This window comes from Castor canadensis, chromosome 10 (assembly GCF_047511655.1).
Source record: "Castor canadensis chromosome 10, mCasCan1.hap1v2, whole genome shotgun sequence".
Classification (NCBI taxonomy): domain Eukaryota; kingdom Metazoa; phylum Chordata; class Mammalia; order Rodentia; family Castoridae; genus Castor; species Castor canadensis.
The window spans coordinates 103,366,342-103,384,849 of record NC_133395.1 but is presented as its reverse complement, the minus strand read 5'-3'; the positions used below and the strand labels follow the sequence as shown (position 1 = coordinate 103,384,849).

Below are 18,508 nucleotides of genomic sequence, written 5' to 3'. Positions count from 1 at the left end.
GAAGAAAAAAAAAAAAGCAGCCTGGAGTGTGTATTTAGGATACTACTTCAGATTTCTTTGAGGCAGAGGAGATTCCAGCAGCAGGAATAATACATTTAAAAAAATGGAAGTCATCTCCCCCAACCCCAGCAGTTCTAAATTGTTGCTATTCATCTCCCCCACCTCTCCCTACCCTGAATTCAATGGGAAAATTAATCTATTTTTTAGGACAGTTGTGTTACAGAAAGTACTGGAGGAGAAAAAAGAAAAGCTAAACCCAAAAGAGCAGGCCTTGGAACCCCTGGAATGTGAATGAAGCAAGACAACTTAGAAGGAGAAAACAAGACTAGAGAAGTAGTTTCAGACATGGCCATGGTAGCAGAGATTAGATTGTGGAAAAGTGAATAATATGAAAGGAACAGAAAAAGAGAAAAGAGATTGCTCGAATCAAAGTTAAGGCATGAACATGTAAGAAAGAAACCAAACTCATGTAGCTGTCACTAAACAAAAATAAAATTAAAGGTATCCCTCATACTAAATTTGTTAATTTTCCTTCAGTAAAACTAACAAATAATTCTTAAATACTTGCCTGTAATGGCTATGTTGGTGAATAGTCCTTGAGTTCTTCACATGCATTCAGGACCAAATTCTATCTTTTTTGGTGAAAAGGGAAACTTAACATCCATCATTTTAAGAAGACCTTGACCTAGGGAGTCATAATGCTTATCTTGGGTCTTCTCTTACACATGTGCTGTCTTCCTTTCCCTCTTTCATCTTCTCACCAGGTGGGCTTCAGGAAATGATGAGGCCATGACCAGAATTAGTTTTTCAATCATTTCTGGTTGTTCTTTGCATGCAGTGCACGGTTCCTCCATATCTGCTTCAGATTGTGGATTGAGTTGTGTTATCTTTTCTCCATCCCCTCACACACACCCCCCCTTTGCTTTTGTTTTCATCTATATTCATTTCTCTCTTGGTTTGGTTACCTGTTAAGACAGTATATAAAAGTTTCTATGGTGTCAGTCACATAAAATTCATTGTGTGGAATTAAGTTGATGGCATCTACCTCAAAGGGTGTGTTCTTCAAGAGGCTAGTTTAAGAAGGAACGTTGTGTAACCATCCTATTACATATTTCTGAAATACCCTTTCATCATAGCATTGCCCTAATCAAAAGCTACAGGATATGAGATATTATCATTCATATCACCCCCTCATTCTTCCAGTCAGACTTTTTTTATTGTTAGCATACTATAGTTGTACAGGAGGTACATTGTGCATTTGCATATGTGCTTGCAATATATCTTAATTAAATTTACCTCTTCCTTGTTTCTCCTTTATCCCTCCCCCTTTAGAGAAGGTTTAGTTGTTCTATTTTCATACATCAATACAAAATACTTTCACCTTTTTTGCCCTCCACCATTTCTTTATGTCTTCCCTTTACTTTTTTCATTTACCTTCCCCTTCCCACTAGTGCCCTCCCCGTAACATGACCTGTTTTACCTTCCTGTCCTTCATTGTTTAGATGTCTGTCTGTTGTTCAGTGGGAATTTTGCCTTGGTATTTTACCTATAAATATATTGTGCTTAAGTCAGTCTAGACCCCTCCACTATTCTTCCTCACTCTTTTACTCCATCCTGTGGTGTTCAGCAGTTTTCAATGTGTTTTGTTGTGTCTTGTTTCTACACAGATATAATGTATTTCATTATTATTCACTTTCTGCTATTTTGACTTTCTTTTCATCCTCCCTTAGTCTCTTCTAACAGTCTCACTTTTGGAAATATGTTTCTCTATATATATAGATAGATAGTATAGTTACATACATATACAATACATGTATACAATACACAATAATGCTTATATTTGTATTGGATCTATATTCCACATATGAGAGAAAGCATGTGATCTTTGTCTTTTTGAACCTGACTAACTTCACTTAAGATGATGTTCTCCAGTTCCATCCATTTACCTGCAAACAGCAAAATTTCTTTCTTTTTTATGGACAAATAAAATTCCATTGTATATGAATACCACATTTTCTTAATCCATTCATCAGTTATAAGATATATGGACTGTTTCCTTAGCTTGGCCATTGTGAATAATGCTGCAATAAACATTGGTGTACAAGTGTCTTTATTGTATCCTGACTTATATTCCCTTAGGTATATGCTTAGAAGTGGTATCACTGGTTCTGTTTTTTAGTTTTTTGAGGAGCCTCCATACTGTTTTCCATAGTGGTTGTGCTAATTTACATTCCTACCAACAGTGTATGAAAGTTCCTTTTTCCCCTGCATTCTTAGCAACATTTCTTGTTGTTTATCCTGTTGTTTGTCCTCTTGATGATAGCCATTCTAACAAGAATGAGATGGAATCCTAACATGGTTTTGATTTGCATTTCCTTTATGGCCAGGGACACATTTCTTCATGTGTGGTTTTTTTGTGGGTTTTTTGGCCATTTGTACTTCTTTTGAAAGTTTTCTGTTCAGTTCATTTGCCCATTTCTTCATTGGATCATTGATTCTTTGGGAGTTTATAGTTTTACGAGCTTCCTGTATATTCTGGTTATTAATCCCTTGTAAGATGTATAGTTGGCAAAGGTTTTCTCCCATTCTGTGGGCTGTCTCTTAAGCCTGGTGACATTTGCTTTGCTGTGCAGAAGATTTTTAGTTTCATGTAGTCCCATTTGTCAACCCTTTCTCTTTGTTGCTGAGCCACTGGGGTTCTATTTAGGAAGTTGGTGCCTATGCCTATGAGTTCTATGTATCCCCTACTCTTTCCTGTACTAGTTTCAAAGTTCAGATCTTATATTAAGGTCCTTGAATACCACTTTGAGTTGATACTTGTACAGGGTGAAAGACATGGGTCTGGTTTCAGTTTTCTACATACAGATAGATGTATAGTTTTCCCAGCAATATTTGTTGAAAAGTTGTCTTTTCTCCATCAGATGTTTTGGGTGCCTTTGTCAAAAATCCAGTGGCTATAGCTACGTGAATTTATGTCTGGGTCCTCTATTCTGTTCCATTGGTCTTCATGTTTGTTTTTGTGCCAGTACCATTCAACAATGAATGTCAAGTCTAGGACTTCTCTTTTTTGGGAAAACCTTTTTTTTGCTCCTTCAGTTTTACTTGTTTCCATTTATTTCATGTTTTCCCTTATAACTTCTTTACGTACTTTTGGAGTTGACTCAGTAATGATCATTTGAGTTCCTTTGAGCCTGTCTGTTATTTTATCTGTAAAATGGGAGAATAATAGTATCCACCTCATAGAGTGACTAAGATTAAATTGTTTGATAAATGCAAGTCACTTAGAACAGTATCTAACACATTTAACATTGAATAATTGTTAATAATTTTTATTTTCATCATTTTGGTTACATCTCTCTATAATACATATAGTATTTTAAACTCCCTGGTATAAACATAGAGAAGTAGTATCATTATCCTCTAGTGTACATACAGAGTTTTGAAACTCTAATGATACTTATGAATTCTCAAAGGATGAGACTTACAAAGAAGGTCTCTTCTATGTGTTACATAGTATTTATCAAAAGAATGGGTATTCAGCCAACTGTATAATTGCTTTAAGTTTATTTTATCATTAAAAGAATTAGTCATTGTTTTATTTTAGACTGTGCTAAAATATCTGTACTATTGTGGGCTTTATGAAAAACAAATTGTCACTTCTAACTAGTCATGACAGATACTTTGTATTATGTTGTATATTACTGGACTACTAATCTCTTTTAAGATAAATAATTGCCATTTCATATGCCTACAAACATAAAATTTATTACTTCTTTCCTGAAAGATGACAGAATCCTGTATATTACTTCCATTTTTATCTGTAAATATGCTACATCTTATAGAATTACCTTGGGCAGTGTGAGATGTAATGTAAATGTAGACAAATAAAAAGAGGGCATGTTCCTTCTGTTTATGTTTATGCCATTGTCTTTAAAAGCAAGTGTCATATGGTCAGTCATTTACTGTATACTTTACGTAGAATCATTATCACAGCTGTTGTGCTTCTTTATTAATTGCTGTTATGTATGTGACACTTTCGCAAGTAAAAACCAGAAATGAATCATCTTGCCTAAGAGATGTAGGTTCACTGGGGATCTATTGTCTTCTTGGTATAGTGCTAATTAAAAAAATAAGTTTTATTAGATTAAAACAGCCCCACATAATGGTTGGAAGTACAGTGTTCAGGAGTGACTATTAGTATCTGATTTGGGGGCACTGATGGTGCTGGTGGGAAAATTAAGAAAACTGTGTTCTGCATGAATGTTTAAGTGATTGTTTGAGTAGCTGCTTAAGTTTAGATATCAGGTCGTCTTCATTTCCACCTCAGTTGTTTGGGGTTCAGTGGTTTTTAATCCACAGTGATTATGTTACTGGAAATTTTGACCCAAACCATAAAAACTTACTTGTAGAAAACTCATAGCCAGCTTTTTAAAAAACTAATTATTTTAAATTGTTGTTTTGCTTTTAAAGATTTGTTAAAATCTAAGCCTTCAAATGATAAATTTGTATTCTTAGAGCTTTATTATGTTTCTGATCTTCTTTCTCTCTTTTTTTTTTTAACTGATTAAAACTATATGCATGCTTATCAGGCCTTGATTAAGCTGGTTTCAGGCCACTGTGTCTTTACCAGATAGTATCTTGTTCAAAATAAAGTGATTGACATACATAAGAGCTGTGTGTGAAGATTTGAATGTAAGTCACCTCTTTTTCCTAACAAATACATTTTTACCTTTTATTTTGGCATATATAGTACAACCTCATCTCAAGCTAATGTTATCCCTGTGAAGAAGCAAAAGCAAAACATTCCACAGCCCTAGGCACATGGGACTTCTACAGAAAAATAAACGATGTACGTGAAAAATGAACTCACACTCAAAGATGACCACTTTACCACTGAGCCATATCCCCAGTCCCCAAATCAGTCAGATTTTTTTTTTCTCAGACTGGTCTCCAACTCCTGGCTCAAGTGATGTTCCTGTTTCAACTTCCCAGATAGCTGGAACTATAGGTGTGCACCACTACATCCAGCAGAAGGTCTTTTATTATTTAATCATTTAAATTGTACTTGAAAGCTTTAAAATAGTAGCTCTGTCATAAGGCGTCATCTAGCATATAGCATTCATAGCTGGGTAGGTGTCATCTTTAAGCATTATGATTTCTAGGTGATGGTAAATTTAAAATTCTTTGCTGCCAGTTATTCATGGGCCAAATATATTTTCATTGTTTTTTGGGAGAAGGTAGGGGTTTTTGTTAGTCAGGTGTATATTTCATAGGTATACATATTTTTTGGTATTTGCGATTCTCATTAATGATGGATTTTTCCAATTTTTATTGTGTCACTATTATACTTAAAAATCTTAGGACTGGAGGTGTAGGTCAGTGGCAGAGCACTGGCCTGGTATGTGTGAGGCCCTGGGTTTTATCCCTAGACTTGTAAAACATACAAAAAGCATTTAGGGCATGCTATTTATTAGCATAGCACTCTTAAATCTGTTTTAAGAAAAGCATATGGCTGCCGTTGATGGTGCACACCTGTAATCCCAGCACTCGTTTGGCTGAGGCAGGAGGAGTTTGTTCGAGTTAGTGCTGGCTACAGAGCTGGGAAAGAAAGAAGTAAAAGAACACTTGAAATCTCAACGATGAGTGTGACACTAATTTTTTTTTTTAATGTATACTAACTATTCATTTAAACTACAGTTTCATAGTGAGCCTAAAGCAAAAATCCATTTCAATGATGTTAACCATGCTATTTTGGGACCTTTGTTACAGATTCATGGCAGAGAGACTCCAAATATTTCCTTTTTGGGTCTCCATGGAAAAGTATTGTTAAGAAGATTGTCTTCCTTATTTCTTGCAGATCTTATTATACTTCCTCAGTAAAGTCGCAGTACCATTTATCCAGATCTTTTTAAATAACCTGTTTACACATAGCCTCCATTAAAAAATTATTTAAAAATCTTGGGGGACTACAGGTGTGACTTAGTGGTAGAGAACTTGCCTGGCATGCACGAAGCACTTTTCTCAGACCCAGACTGCAAAAGTACTTTCATGATCATTTTTAATGCCATTGTCACAACTAGTTTTCCAGCTCTGTGATGCTTGTTTACTTTTAAAATATTTTTCCAGATTAGTTTGGCGGAAAGACTTTATTTTCTTCTCTGCACTTGTACCTCACATGATCTCTGTCCCCTTATAAAACCACTCCACCTATATATGAAGTGTGGTCTGTACCTTGGAACAAGGAATAACATAAAGAGAACACATTATAATCCAGGTGATAGCCTGTTATATGAACACATTCCTTCTCAAATAATTCTGTAACTAGGGGGTGGGCAAGGGGAAGGGAGAGTGATAAGATTCCTGCTGGGCCCCAGGCTTGGTGTGAGAATTGTTTCTGTCCTTCAGTCTTCACAGCTCCCACAGCTGCTACTCTCACAGATGAGTACACGAAGCCTCCCAGATGCTAAGTGATTCATCCAGAATCAGGATTCCAAACTAGCAAACTCTCAAACCCATATCTTTCCACTATCAACTCTTGCATCTTGGAACTAGAAGGGGGCTTAAAAATAATCTAGTTTAAGTCTCTTGTTTAGGAGGAGATAGTGACCTATCCAAGATCAGACACTGTTTAGGTTTTTTTTGCATTTTTGTTTTATATGGTATACTATATGGTAACTACCATAAAGAATTGTTAACTCTAAAATTATTTTTTAAGAAGAGGTGACATACAGAAATACCTTCATTTTAAAGTATTTTTTTAAATTATGAAACAAGTAGGTAATGCTTACATGTGTATTAATTTCCTATTGGTGCTGTAACAAATTATCACAAACTTGGTAGCTTAAAACAGTATTAATTTTTTATCTTACAGTTCTGGAGATTAGAAGACTAAAATTAAGACACAAACATGGCTGAGTTCTCTGCATGAATCTACTTTCTTGCCTTTTCTAGCTTCTAGGGACCATCTCTATTCCTTGGCTCATGACCCCTTCCTCACATCACCTATCACATCTCTGTTGCTGATAATTCAGGAAATTTACCCAATCTCATGATCCTTGACCCAATCACAAGTTCTTTTACCATGTAAGGTAACATTCATAGGTTCTAGAAGTGGACACTTAACATGTCTATGTGAGTTTTTGTATATCACACAAAAATTAAAACCTTTCTCATCCAGGAGCATCTAGGAATTACACCATTCTAGATAAACAGACTGTCATTATATGCAAATCCATTTTAGTTTCCTTATTTATGGAAAATGTTCTAAAAGGCATTCTCCTAAAGAGTGATGGTTATTATCGTTGTAAATACCAATTATTGAGACATGCTTAAAATACAACTATAAATGCAAATGTCGGTGTAAGTTGTTTGATACAGAGAATTCACTGAGTATTGCCTGAAACTGGAATTTGCTTTATGGTCACTTCTTGTCATTTTGTTTCTTTGTCAGGAATGTGAAGAAAAGGCTATACAACTGCCCAGCCCAAGCAAGATAAGGGGATGGGCTTTCTGAAAAATTGAGTCAAAGATCAGAGCAGTCTTCTCTAGGGAGAGAAGGAAAGAGGGTACTTTCTTAGCCTTTAAAAGTCTTCTTCTGGCAGTTGCTGATCCTTTGCTATTTGTCAATATTCAAAGCACCATTTCTGATTTCTGGATCACTAATGTCAAAGGACTGCAGACAGTCCCTTACCTGTTTGCATGTAATCTCTCTCATTTCCCCTGTTTGTTGGAAGGATCTGGAAGAAAATGCTGGTTGTCCCAAAACTTTTACTAGTGAGTTTTTGCCTTGATTGTGGAACACATTTGCTGATATGACTAGGCCACATGTTTTTTATGTTCTCTTTCACATTTAAATAGAATTTAGCAAAAATAAAAATGTTATAATGAGTGCTTATTAGATTCTTACTATCATTTACTATTGGTTTAATTTTTACATAATCTCCTGAAATAATAATCTTTTTATTGCATACTGACTTTAGTTTTCTTTTTTCTTATTTTTATTTTTCCATTTTTATTATGATATATTCATTGTGCAGGGGAGATTCATTGCAACAATTCTGAATAACCTTACATTGTACAATTTTACATTTTAAACTCCCACCAAATCCCTCCCTGCGCCACTTAAAGCAATTGGAAGAGGTTTCATCACTGTTTCATATATGTATACGGAGCCTGTCAACCACACTCCCTCACCTTTATCTGTTCCATTCACCCTCCCCCAATGACTCACCCCCATATATACTTAACAGTCCTGTCTTTCATTGATTCCAAAGTCAATGTTCAAAGGGGTTTCTCCAAGTACCCCACTATGAGTACACTTTCCTTTGACATTTCAGCCCCTTCCATTACTGTCCTGTACTCCTTCCCTCCCACCCCCATTATCAACAGTTTTCAATACATATTGTTACATCCTCTACCTACATAGATGTAATGTATTTCAGTATTGTTTACTATCATTCTCTTTTTCTTTACCTCCTCCCTAAGTTCCATAGAGTAGTTCCAATTATTACAAACATGTTCTACGTATAAGTTTGTGTGTGATCATGTTTGTTTTGTATATGTGTTTATTTTTCGGATATGTCTTCCACATGTAAGAGAAAACATGTGGCTTTTGTCTTTCTGAACCTGGCTTACTTCGCTTAATATGGTGTTCTCCAATTGCATCCATTTACCTTCAAACCACGTGGTTTCATTCTTTCTTATGGCTGAATAAAACTCCTTTCTGTGTGCATGTATGTATGTATATATACATATATACATTTTCTTAATCTGTTCATCAGTTGTAGGGTATCTGGGTTGTTTCCATAGCTTAGCTATTATAAGCATTGCTGCAGTAAACATATGTACAAGTGTTTCTATTGTATCCTGACTTACATTCCTTCGGACATATGCCCAGGAATGGTATCATTGGATCATATGGCGTTTTATTTTTAGTCTTTTAAGGAATCTCCATGTTGCTTTCCATGATGGTTATACTAATTTACATTCCCAAAAACAGTGTATAGGGTTCCTGTTTTGCTGCACCCTCATCAGCATTTGCTATTGTTTGTCTTCTTGATGATGGCCATTCTAACTGGGTTGAGATGAAATCTTAGTGTAGTTTTGATTTTCATTTCTTTTAGGGCCAGAAAAGTTGAACACTTCTTCATATATTTATTAGCCATTTGTACCTCTTCCTTTGAAAATTTCCTGTTCGATTCATATGCCCCTTTCTTCTTTGGGTTGTTGATTCTTTGGGAGTTGAGTTTTTTGAGTTCCCTGTAGATTCTGGCTATTAGTGCCTTAGCAGATGAATAGTTGGCAAAGATTTTCTCACATTCTGTGGACAGTCTCTTAATTCTAGTGTCTTTCTTTTGCTGTACAGAAGCCTTTTAGTTTGATATAGTCCCATTTGTTCACTCTTTCTCTTAGTTTAGTTGCTGAGCCATTGGAGTTCGATTTAGGAAGTTGTTGCCTATGCCTGTATGTTTGAATATATTTCCTACTACTTTCTGTACTTGTTTCAAAGTTTCAGGCCTTATATTAAGGTCCTTAATTTACTTTGCGTTGGTATTTGTACAGGTGAGAGACATGGCTCTAGTTTCAGTTTTCTGCATGCAGATAGCCAGCTTTCCCAGCAACATTCGTTGAAGAGGCTGTCTTCTCCATTGTATATTTTGGGCACCTTTGTCAAAAATGAGGTGGATGCAGCTGCATGGATTCATATCTGGACCTTCTATTCTGTTCCACTGGTTTTCATGTCTGTTTTTGTGCCAGTACCATGCTGTTTTTACTTCTATGGCTCTGTTGTATAGATTGAAGTCAGGAATTGTGACACTTCCAGCGTTGGTCTTTTTGCTCAGTATTGCCTCAGCTATTAAGATCTTTTGTGCTTACATATGAATTTTAGGGTTAACTTTTCAATCTCTGGGATAAATGTCTTGGAATTTTGATGGGGATTGTATTGAACATGTAGAGAGCTTTTGGTAATATATCCATTTTCACAATATTGATTCTGCCAATCTATGAGCATGGGAGATCTTTCCATCTTCTGTGGTCTTCTTTGATTTCTTTCTTCAGTGGTTTATAGTTTTCATTGTAAAGGCCTTTCATTTCCTTTGTTAAGTTTATTTCCAGGTATTTTATTTTTTGAGGCACTTATAAATGGAATTGTTTCCTATGTCATTTTTCAGTCTGCTTATTGTTATATAGAAAGGCTACTGATTTTTGTAAATTGACTTTGTATCCTGCTACTTACTGAAGGTGTTTATGCTGTCTAGGAGTTTTTTGATGGAGTTTTTTGGGTCTTTTAAGTGTGAATCATCTGCAAATAGAAATAGTTTGACTTCTTCCTCTCCTATTTGAACTCCTTTTATTTCTTCTTCCTGTCTTATCACTGTGACAAGGAATTCCAAGACTGTGTTAAAGAAGAGTGGAGAAAATGGATACCTTTGTCTCATTCCTGACTTTAGAGGATATGGTTTCAGTTTTTCCCCATTCACATGTTGGCTAAAGGCTTGTCATACATAGCCTTTATTTTATTGAGGTACATTCCTTCTATTCCTGGTTTCATCAGAGCTTTTAATAATCTATAGAAAACATTGACTTTTGGGGTCAGCAAAATTGTGTGCAAATACTGGCTTCCCCACCAGCACATGTGGAACCTCAGATCAGTTCAAACACTCTGTACCTCACTTTTAGTTTCTTAAACACTGTTTACCTCAGTTTCTTCATTTTTTAAGGTGGCTGTAATAATACTTCCCTCATTGAGTTGTGTCAACTTAGAGTAACCAGTTAATACCTGACAGCCTTTAAAAATACTATTATGTAAGCCACTCATCGTGTACATTGGATCATAAAACTTTTATCACTTAAAGAACTAGGCAGTCTAACTTCTGTGGAAGTTTGTATATCACTGGGTATTCTCTGTTTCATTAACTTCTATTCAGGTCCTTATTCTTCCATGAGGTTTACTCTATTCTTTTGAAACTATATATGTCTCTTGTGTTGCTGGTTTGGCTAAATCACAGATTTTGATATTAGCAGCCCAGTATTTGCATTGTCATTTAGCTATAAATGATTTTTTCTTTGCATTATTTGCAAATGTGTTTTTCAGTTTCTAGACATACATGGAGTATCTTTTCATGTATAAATTCTGACCTTGTGTTATAGTCCTAAAATATCAATTCTTTGAAATAGCTTAAGCTTCGTTTGTGACTAACATACAATCAATTTTTATAAATATTATATGCTTCAAAAGAATGTGTATTCTTTAATTGTCAAATGTAGAATTTTATATTCATCTGATCCTTTGATTTTATGTATTTGGTGGTTCAAATTTTCAGTATCCTTACTAATTTTTGGTTTAATTAACCTATCTGTTACTGTCTTGAAATGTCTCTCCATAATTGTAGATAGGTCATTTTCTCCTTATCCTGCCAATCTGTAATTTTGACTATATTGTTTGGTATAACAGATTCAGGTCGCTGATGAATGATTCATTTTTTCATAGTGCAGAGACCGTCTTTATTCCTAATAGTGCTTTTTGCCTTGAACATACATCTGATCTGAAAGTACTCTTTTTAGTTAATGTTTGCGTAGTATACCTGTCCATGATTTAGAATTTTCTTGGGAGACATTTTTTTCCCCAATCCGGAGCACAGGCTTTTCCCTGACAAGTTTCTTTGTTGCCTCTCCTATAATGCATGTCTTTTCAAGTCTGTCCATTTACTGAAAGACTAGATACTTAAGTGCTGTGATCTATGTAAAGGTTCTTATTTCAAACCCCTTGCCACGTACAGGCCTCAGGTTTCAACCACTTTTGTCCTTGAGGGCATCAAAATTAAAACCTTCATTTTATAAGGCTGACTTCCATCCTTTATGCCTCTCCATCTTCTCCAAACCCACCCCTGACAGTGCCACTGTCAGCTCATGTGCTTACTGTAATTTTTGGTTTTCAGTTTGGGCCTCTGAGGATTCCCCTTGCAGAATCAGCTATGCATTTTAAAGAATGTTGGTTATGTATTCCTCAATGTTGCTAGGCATTTAAGATAGGTATGTAGGGAAAGATATCAATGTTATTTGGTCTGGCATAGTGCTAGAAAGTTGGTTCTGGAGTCCTGATCTAGCCTGCATGGTGATATTCATCAGCTTGGAAGACTTTGGGTCTGTGAGATTTGACATCATGTAAATTATACACATCTGATGGTGAATGCCCTTGGTGGTGTGGCAAAACCTACAAAGACCTGAAGTTTTTCCTGGTTCAAAGCTATTTTAAGCTTAGGGTGCCAAAGGGTGGTCTTCAGAATACCAAGGTTTTTTTTACATTTCAACTTACAAATTAGAGGCCATTTATAATCATAATCTTAATAAGCTGCATTAAAATCTTGTTATATAAGACTTAACATAACCAAAACTGATTTTTTCAAAATTATACATAAGCAAAATATAGTGGTGATCTTGCTGTCATAGGGAAAAAGTAAGCTTCACTAATATTGCATTCAAAATAAAAAATTTTTAAAAATGTATAATTTAATAAGGAATAAACCTGTAAATTATAAGTAGTACAGTATTACTAGTATAACGAATTGACATGTAGTTCTATAAATAAGGCATATATTTACATACATGTCCTAGTTCATGTTTTAAAATCATCTTATAGAATAATTTTTTTATTAGTTATACTCATGAACATTCCTATAATTGCATCAGGAGTAAATTAAGCCTGGCATAGTGGTACACACCTGTAATCCCAACACTCAGAGGATCTCAAGGTCAAGGTCAGCCTCAACTACATAGCAAGACCCTGTCTCAAAAAAAAGCAAACCAAAAAAGAAAAAAAAAAGAGTTCCCAGACAATTAAGACTCTTCACTAGAAGCAGAATGTTCTGGTTTTGCTGTTGGAGTTTAAGCACCTAAGGAAAATTCAAGTGTATTTTAACCAGTGACCTAGAATATTTTGCCTATTTTTCCAGGTTACCTTCCGAACAAGAATCTATCACTGTAACATTAATAGCCAAGGCGTGATCTGTCTGGACATCCTAAAGGACAACTGGAGCCCAGCACTAACCATCTCTAAAGTCCTCCTCTCCATCTGCTCACTTCTTACAGACTGCAACCCTGGTAAGAGGCCCTGAATCTACTCTCCCTCTGACTTAGTTATGGGATCCTAGAACTTGTTTCTGTTGCTAGCACCACCACTACTGTTATTATTGTGGTTGTTGATTTTCACTTTCCATAGAACGTAATGGGATTGTTTTGTTTTGTAAATTGGGTCTTTTCAGTCCTTCTAACACCTATTTTCAAAAAAAGGAAAAGGCATAATGCGATAAAAATGAATGAAAATCATTTTAGATTAGAAAATGAAGAATGCATGAAATTATCTTGCCAAATAATAATACAAACTCAAATTGAATAACTTAATCTTTAGTTAGATGCCTGCTTAACGATGTTAATTTGAGAAATGAGGGCTATTAAAATCTGTTAACAACTAGGTAGCACCGTACAGATGTGACTTGTGGTATCTTAACAACCACGTGTCCTGACAACTATAAGAACAAAAAAAACTGACCAAGTGGTCCTAAAAGAAGAAATACTACTTCCCAGGAAAATTGAAGTCTGTAGCCAGAACTTAGGACTCTAACACATGTGACTACATATTCTTTGACCAGTTTCTTTCAAGTAAAAGAAAAACCAACTGTTGATTTTTTGCATTTTTGGATTTATTTTAGAAAGTACAGAAATCCAGAGGATAGGGTTTTTAATGTTCTCAATGGATTCTGTCTCCCATGTTTAGGGACATGCTTGCTACTTTTCCAGTAATTTAAGAACTTATTTTAGTTAATAAAAAAAAGAATAGTAAATTTTCAATGTATTTAAAATGTTTTAAAGTAACAATTCTATTTTAACACCAAATGGAAATAATAATCATGTAAGATCATAATAAAATATTTTTAAATAGTGAAGGCCAACAATGCTATATACTAAGTTAAAGTTGATTTTGTTCTTTCAATCCCATTTATATCTGTGACTGTGTATAACCTTCATTTAGGTGTAATGTTACTAGAAGGCTTTCTTTTTTGTTTCTTTTTGTTTGTTTGTTTGTTTGTTTGTTTCATTTTGTTTTATGATTTGAGGCCAATACCCTGATCACCTGAATGTGAGAGTCTGTTCTCAGTATAGGTACCCTGCTTAAAAGAATGGTGTCATTCCTCTAATGCCTTCTCTCAGTGAAAACTAGCACTCAGTGAAATAATGCTTTTGGAAAAGAGGGGTTGTGTTAGTTAGTTAGTTTTTGGTTGGTTGTTTTCGCTGTGTCTCAGAAAATTATAGATACATTGTACATAAAAATAAAAATCACTCCTGACTAAAGCAAAATTCCATAAATTAAAGAAATACATTTCAAGAGCAGGACATGGTAGTATACACCTATAGTCCCAGCACTAAAGAGGTTGAGGTAAAAGGATTGGGAATTCAAGGCCAGCTAGGTTACAGATGGAGACCCAGTCTCAGGCATATACAGAGAGCGAGAGAGAGACAGGCAGACAGACAGACAGACAGACAGACAGGGTCTCACTGTGTAGCTCAGTCTAGCCTCAAACTGTCCTTCCACCTCACCCTCCCAAATGCCACCATAGTCAGCTAGATTCTAAACAACTCAAAAAGTCCATTTCTCAGCTGGGAGTGTGGCTCAAGTTGTAAAGTGCTTCCCTAGCAAGTATGAGGCCCTGTCAAACTCCAGTACCACAAAAAAAAAAAAAAAAAAGAAGAGAGAGAAAGAGACAAAAGGTCCATTCCTTTTGTTTAATGGACTTATTTCACACTGTTATCTGGTACATTTTCAACCTCTATAGGTTTTTTCTACTTAGATTTAAGTTGAACTTCAGTCTAGCCTCTCTTCAAATTATCACAAATATAAATTTGGTAGAATATGAGTAAATAAAATTATCCTGCACTGAGTTTGTTGAGTTATTTAAACACCAGAAATGCTGTCACATCAAAAGTAGGCCCTGCATGGTGATACATACTTAAACAGCTTTAAAAATGGAATCACTGTTATCCCTATATGAACTAATTTTTTATTTTTTTCATACTTTTCTCATAATCTACATTAGTCTCCTTCAAGAATTTTGAGGGGACTAAGCATGGTGGGACACACCTGTAATCTGAGTTACTTAGGAGGTAGAGATCAGGAGGATCACAATTTAGGCCAGCCAGGACAAAAGTTTGTGAGACTCCCATCTCAACCAACAAACGTGGTAGGGTGTGCCTCTGATCCCAGATATATGGAGGATTTCAGTCTGAGGCCAGCCCTGGGCAAAAGTATGAGACCCTATCAGAAAAATAACCAAAGCAAAAAGAGGTGGGGGTATGGCTTGAGTAGTAGAACGCCTGCCTGGCAAGCTCAAGGCTCTGACTTTCAGACCTCACAGCCACCCAAAAAAATTGCGGGTCCATTAAAAAACAAATGTTTCCGGGCATTATGGCACACATCTATAATTCTAGCACTTTGGAGGCTGAGGCCAGAGGACTGTGAACTTGAAGCCAGCAGGCGTGGATTTAAAAGTCAGGTCCAACAGGTCTTCTGTTGGTTGTGTGACCTTGAACTGGTCACTTAACTTTCCTCACCACTCAGTTTCTAACAAAGAATGGGGGTATTACCAGCCCTACATAATCAATGCGTTCCTGAAAGTTTAAAGTGAGATCTTGTATGTGAAAACCTGTTTTCACCATTTTTTCTCCCAGAATATTCATGGCACCAAATGGGCATACAATAGTTGACTGATAAATACCCATTCAGTTGAATTTAGTTGAGAGAAGACAGTACTAAATAATCTCTAACACCAGCACATTGCACTTACACTCCTGAATTAGGAGTGCCTATTGTATTATCACTTGAAGTGAAGTCTCAGTTGGTAGGTGTCTGGATCAAACCCAGTTGATATGTACACACCAGTAATCATTCTGTTCTCAGTGCAGTGATCTGGGTGGATCTAACTGGTGGCCTTATTAAACCATCACTTAATCATGGTGTTGGCTGATACAGCACTCTTACTTGTCAGGGATTACCAGACTGCCAGGGATTGGCTGTGGCACACAGCCAAGAACAGTGGCAGCATGGAGGAATAGTGGAGGATGAAAAGCTCCAGTGATTAGCACCAATCTCCCAGATTCTCTGGGGTTAGCACTGTTTGGGGAATAGGATTTAGTTTGGATTGCCCAAGTTGAGAAAAATTTCCATTTTTCATGGAATGCTGTTATTTATAAATACTGTCTTTTCAAGTCTTGCAGCATATATAAATTTTAAGTTCTGTTTGTTTCATCTTTCTGTTTGTTTCATCTTTCAAGGTTTATTTTTGGCTGTTTTGTGAATTTGTTTTTTTAAAATTAGGTCTCAGATGTTTTGTTATATTCCTTATATAAAACCTGTTTGTTTAGAATTATTTAAAATGTGCTTACATTGTGGTCTTTAACCTGTAAGTAGTGCTTTACCTCATGCAAAATCACTGTACATGGAGCACTGACACAAGATGAAATGAGATCGGCAGTTTCCCATATTCGGTGCTCCATTTACAGGATAAATGGCATTTTATTAATCTCCATTCTTCTTTCCCATCAACTAGTAAAGTATTGTTGGCTTGTTAAGTATTGTGGGCTTGTTTTATTCTAAACACATTTCTAATACTGTATCAATAAAAATTTCCAGAACATGTATGCCTCTTTTAAGATAATTGGAAATTTAAGGAAAAAATAGGTACTCTTTAAAATTATTTGCCAGAAAATTTTAAGCATGATAATGGAACTGTGATTGTGAAATTTTTATGTCCTTATCGTTTAGAGATACATAGTGAGCTGTTTGCAAATAAACTTTTTGGTCTCTGAAATTTGCCTCAAAGTAGTCCGGAAAGATTGTAGGTGGGTAGAGCTGTAAAAGATACCAAGACTGATCTATACAGTTGTTGAATCCGAGTGACTCGGACATGAGGGTTCATATTAGTCTTTCTACCTTGAATATGTTAGAAATTTTCGAAAGTAAAGATCTTTTTGTTTTAAATTTCCAGAGATTTGGCTCTCTCATGCTCTGGGGGTAATGACTTGGTCTCCAGTTCTGGCCCTGTTTATGTCTTTACCATATCATCTGACTTCAGACTGTTAGGCTGCCTCATGGTGCAGCGGGAGGGGGTGGAGTGGGTGGTAAGGGAGGGGGTGGGGGCAGGGGGGAGAAATAAACCAAGCCTTGTATGCACATATGAATAGTAAAAGAAAAATGAAAAAAAAAAATCAAATGATTAATTCTCCCCATTCTAAAAAAAATTTTTAGGTGACAAGAAAAAATAATTATGCAAGAATTACGTATTTTAAGTCAGAGATTTTTCCTGTCCCTCTCCTTCAGTAACCTCTCACAGATTTTGTTAGTGTTAGGAGGTTGTTTTGGGGGGTTTTGTTGTTTTGTTTTGTTTTTTTTTTTTTTTTTTTTTTGGTTTTTTTTTTTCGGGGGGGTGGTTCTTTTTTGTTCTGGCAACCAGATAACAGCTCTGATTTAATGCTTAATCACAGTCACTGCATTAACCATCTTACAATTTACATATGTGCTAATAATGTATGCTTCTTTCCTGTAGTTTATCCATGCTTTTCTAAACAACCTTGAGTTACTCTGTTTCTGGTATAATTATTTTATCGAGCAAATTTACTTTCTTGCAAATTGTTTGAGTCTTGCTTGGCAAATGAGTTGCAAAAATGAGAACTCTACTTTGTGGTAGGCTGAAGGACCACATATCATAGGTACCCTGCACTCAAAACCAAATATTTATAGCTTCTTTCCAGAGAGACATAACTGTCGGGCTTTGCTAAGTGGTTTTGTTCCAACAAGACTTTTTTTTTTTTTTTTTTTTTTTTAGTCTATTGTGTAGCTGCTCAGTTCTGTTGTGTTTCTCCACACAACAGAAAGATTTCAGATGTTATTCTCAGGTTGGGATTTACCACAGCTGTGTTTTTCTGCCATTTACCTAGAAGGAGGGTTAGAGTGTAGCTCAGTGGTAGAGCATGTGCTTAGCATGCATGAGGCCCTGGGTTTAATATGCAGTATCAAAAAAATCTAGAAATAATGAGATTATTAAGTAGCTGGCAGTTCTCTTAGTTCTTCACCATCAGAACTCTAAATGCTGTTTCTTTGGTTAATTTATTCTACAATTTCAGTTTCTGTTCCCAATTAGTCTATCTGTCATGTGGTTTTTTGTTAGTGCGTTAAGTTTATTAGTGCAAAGTAAAATCATTCTAGTGGAACTTACTGTCAGAGTCAGTAACATAGAATGGATTTTACTTTGTGAAAATTTTAAAAGTAGATATATTTTGAAATTTGATAACTGTAAAAGGCACTCCAGGATGTTGACTGCCCATCCTATACTTAGAAGTATCTCTACATGTAGAGACCATGGGGTAACCTGATCTTCTCCTGAGCCAGAGACCTCTTCTCTACCTCAGGACAGTTGCCCCATGGCTATCATATTCCCCTTCTAGGGCAGCCTTTCAG

General features: G+C 35.8%; 1 protein-coding gene across 3 annotated transcripts in view; it reads left to right on the top strand.

The window, feature by feature from the left end:
- Ube2e2 (ubiquitin conjugating enzyme E2 E2) overlaps positions 1-18,508 on the top strand; it is a 285,919-nt gene that overhangs the window by 237,602 nt on the left and 29,809 nt on the right. For all 3 annotated transcript variants that reach the window (XM_074043820.1, XM_074043821.1, XM_074043822.1), the window contains exon 5: positions 12,954-13,101. In XM_074043820.1, the coding sequence (XP_073899921.1) occupies positions 12,954-13,101 (148 nt within the window). The remainder of the gene's footprint in view (positions 1-12,953; positions 13,102-18,508) is intronic.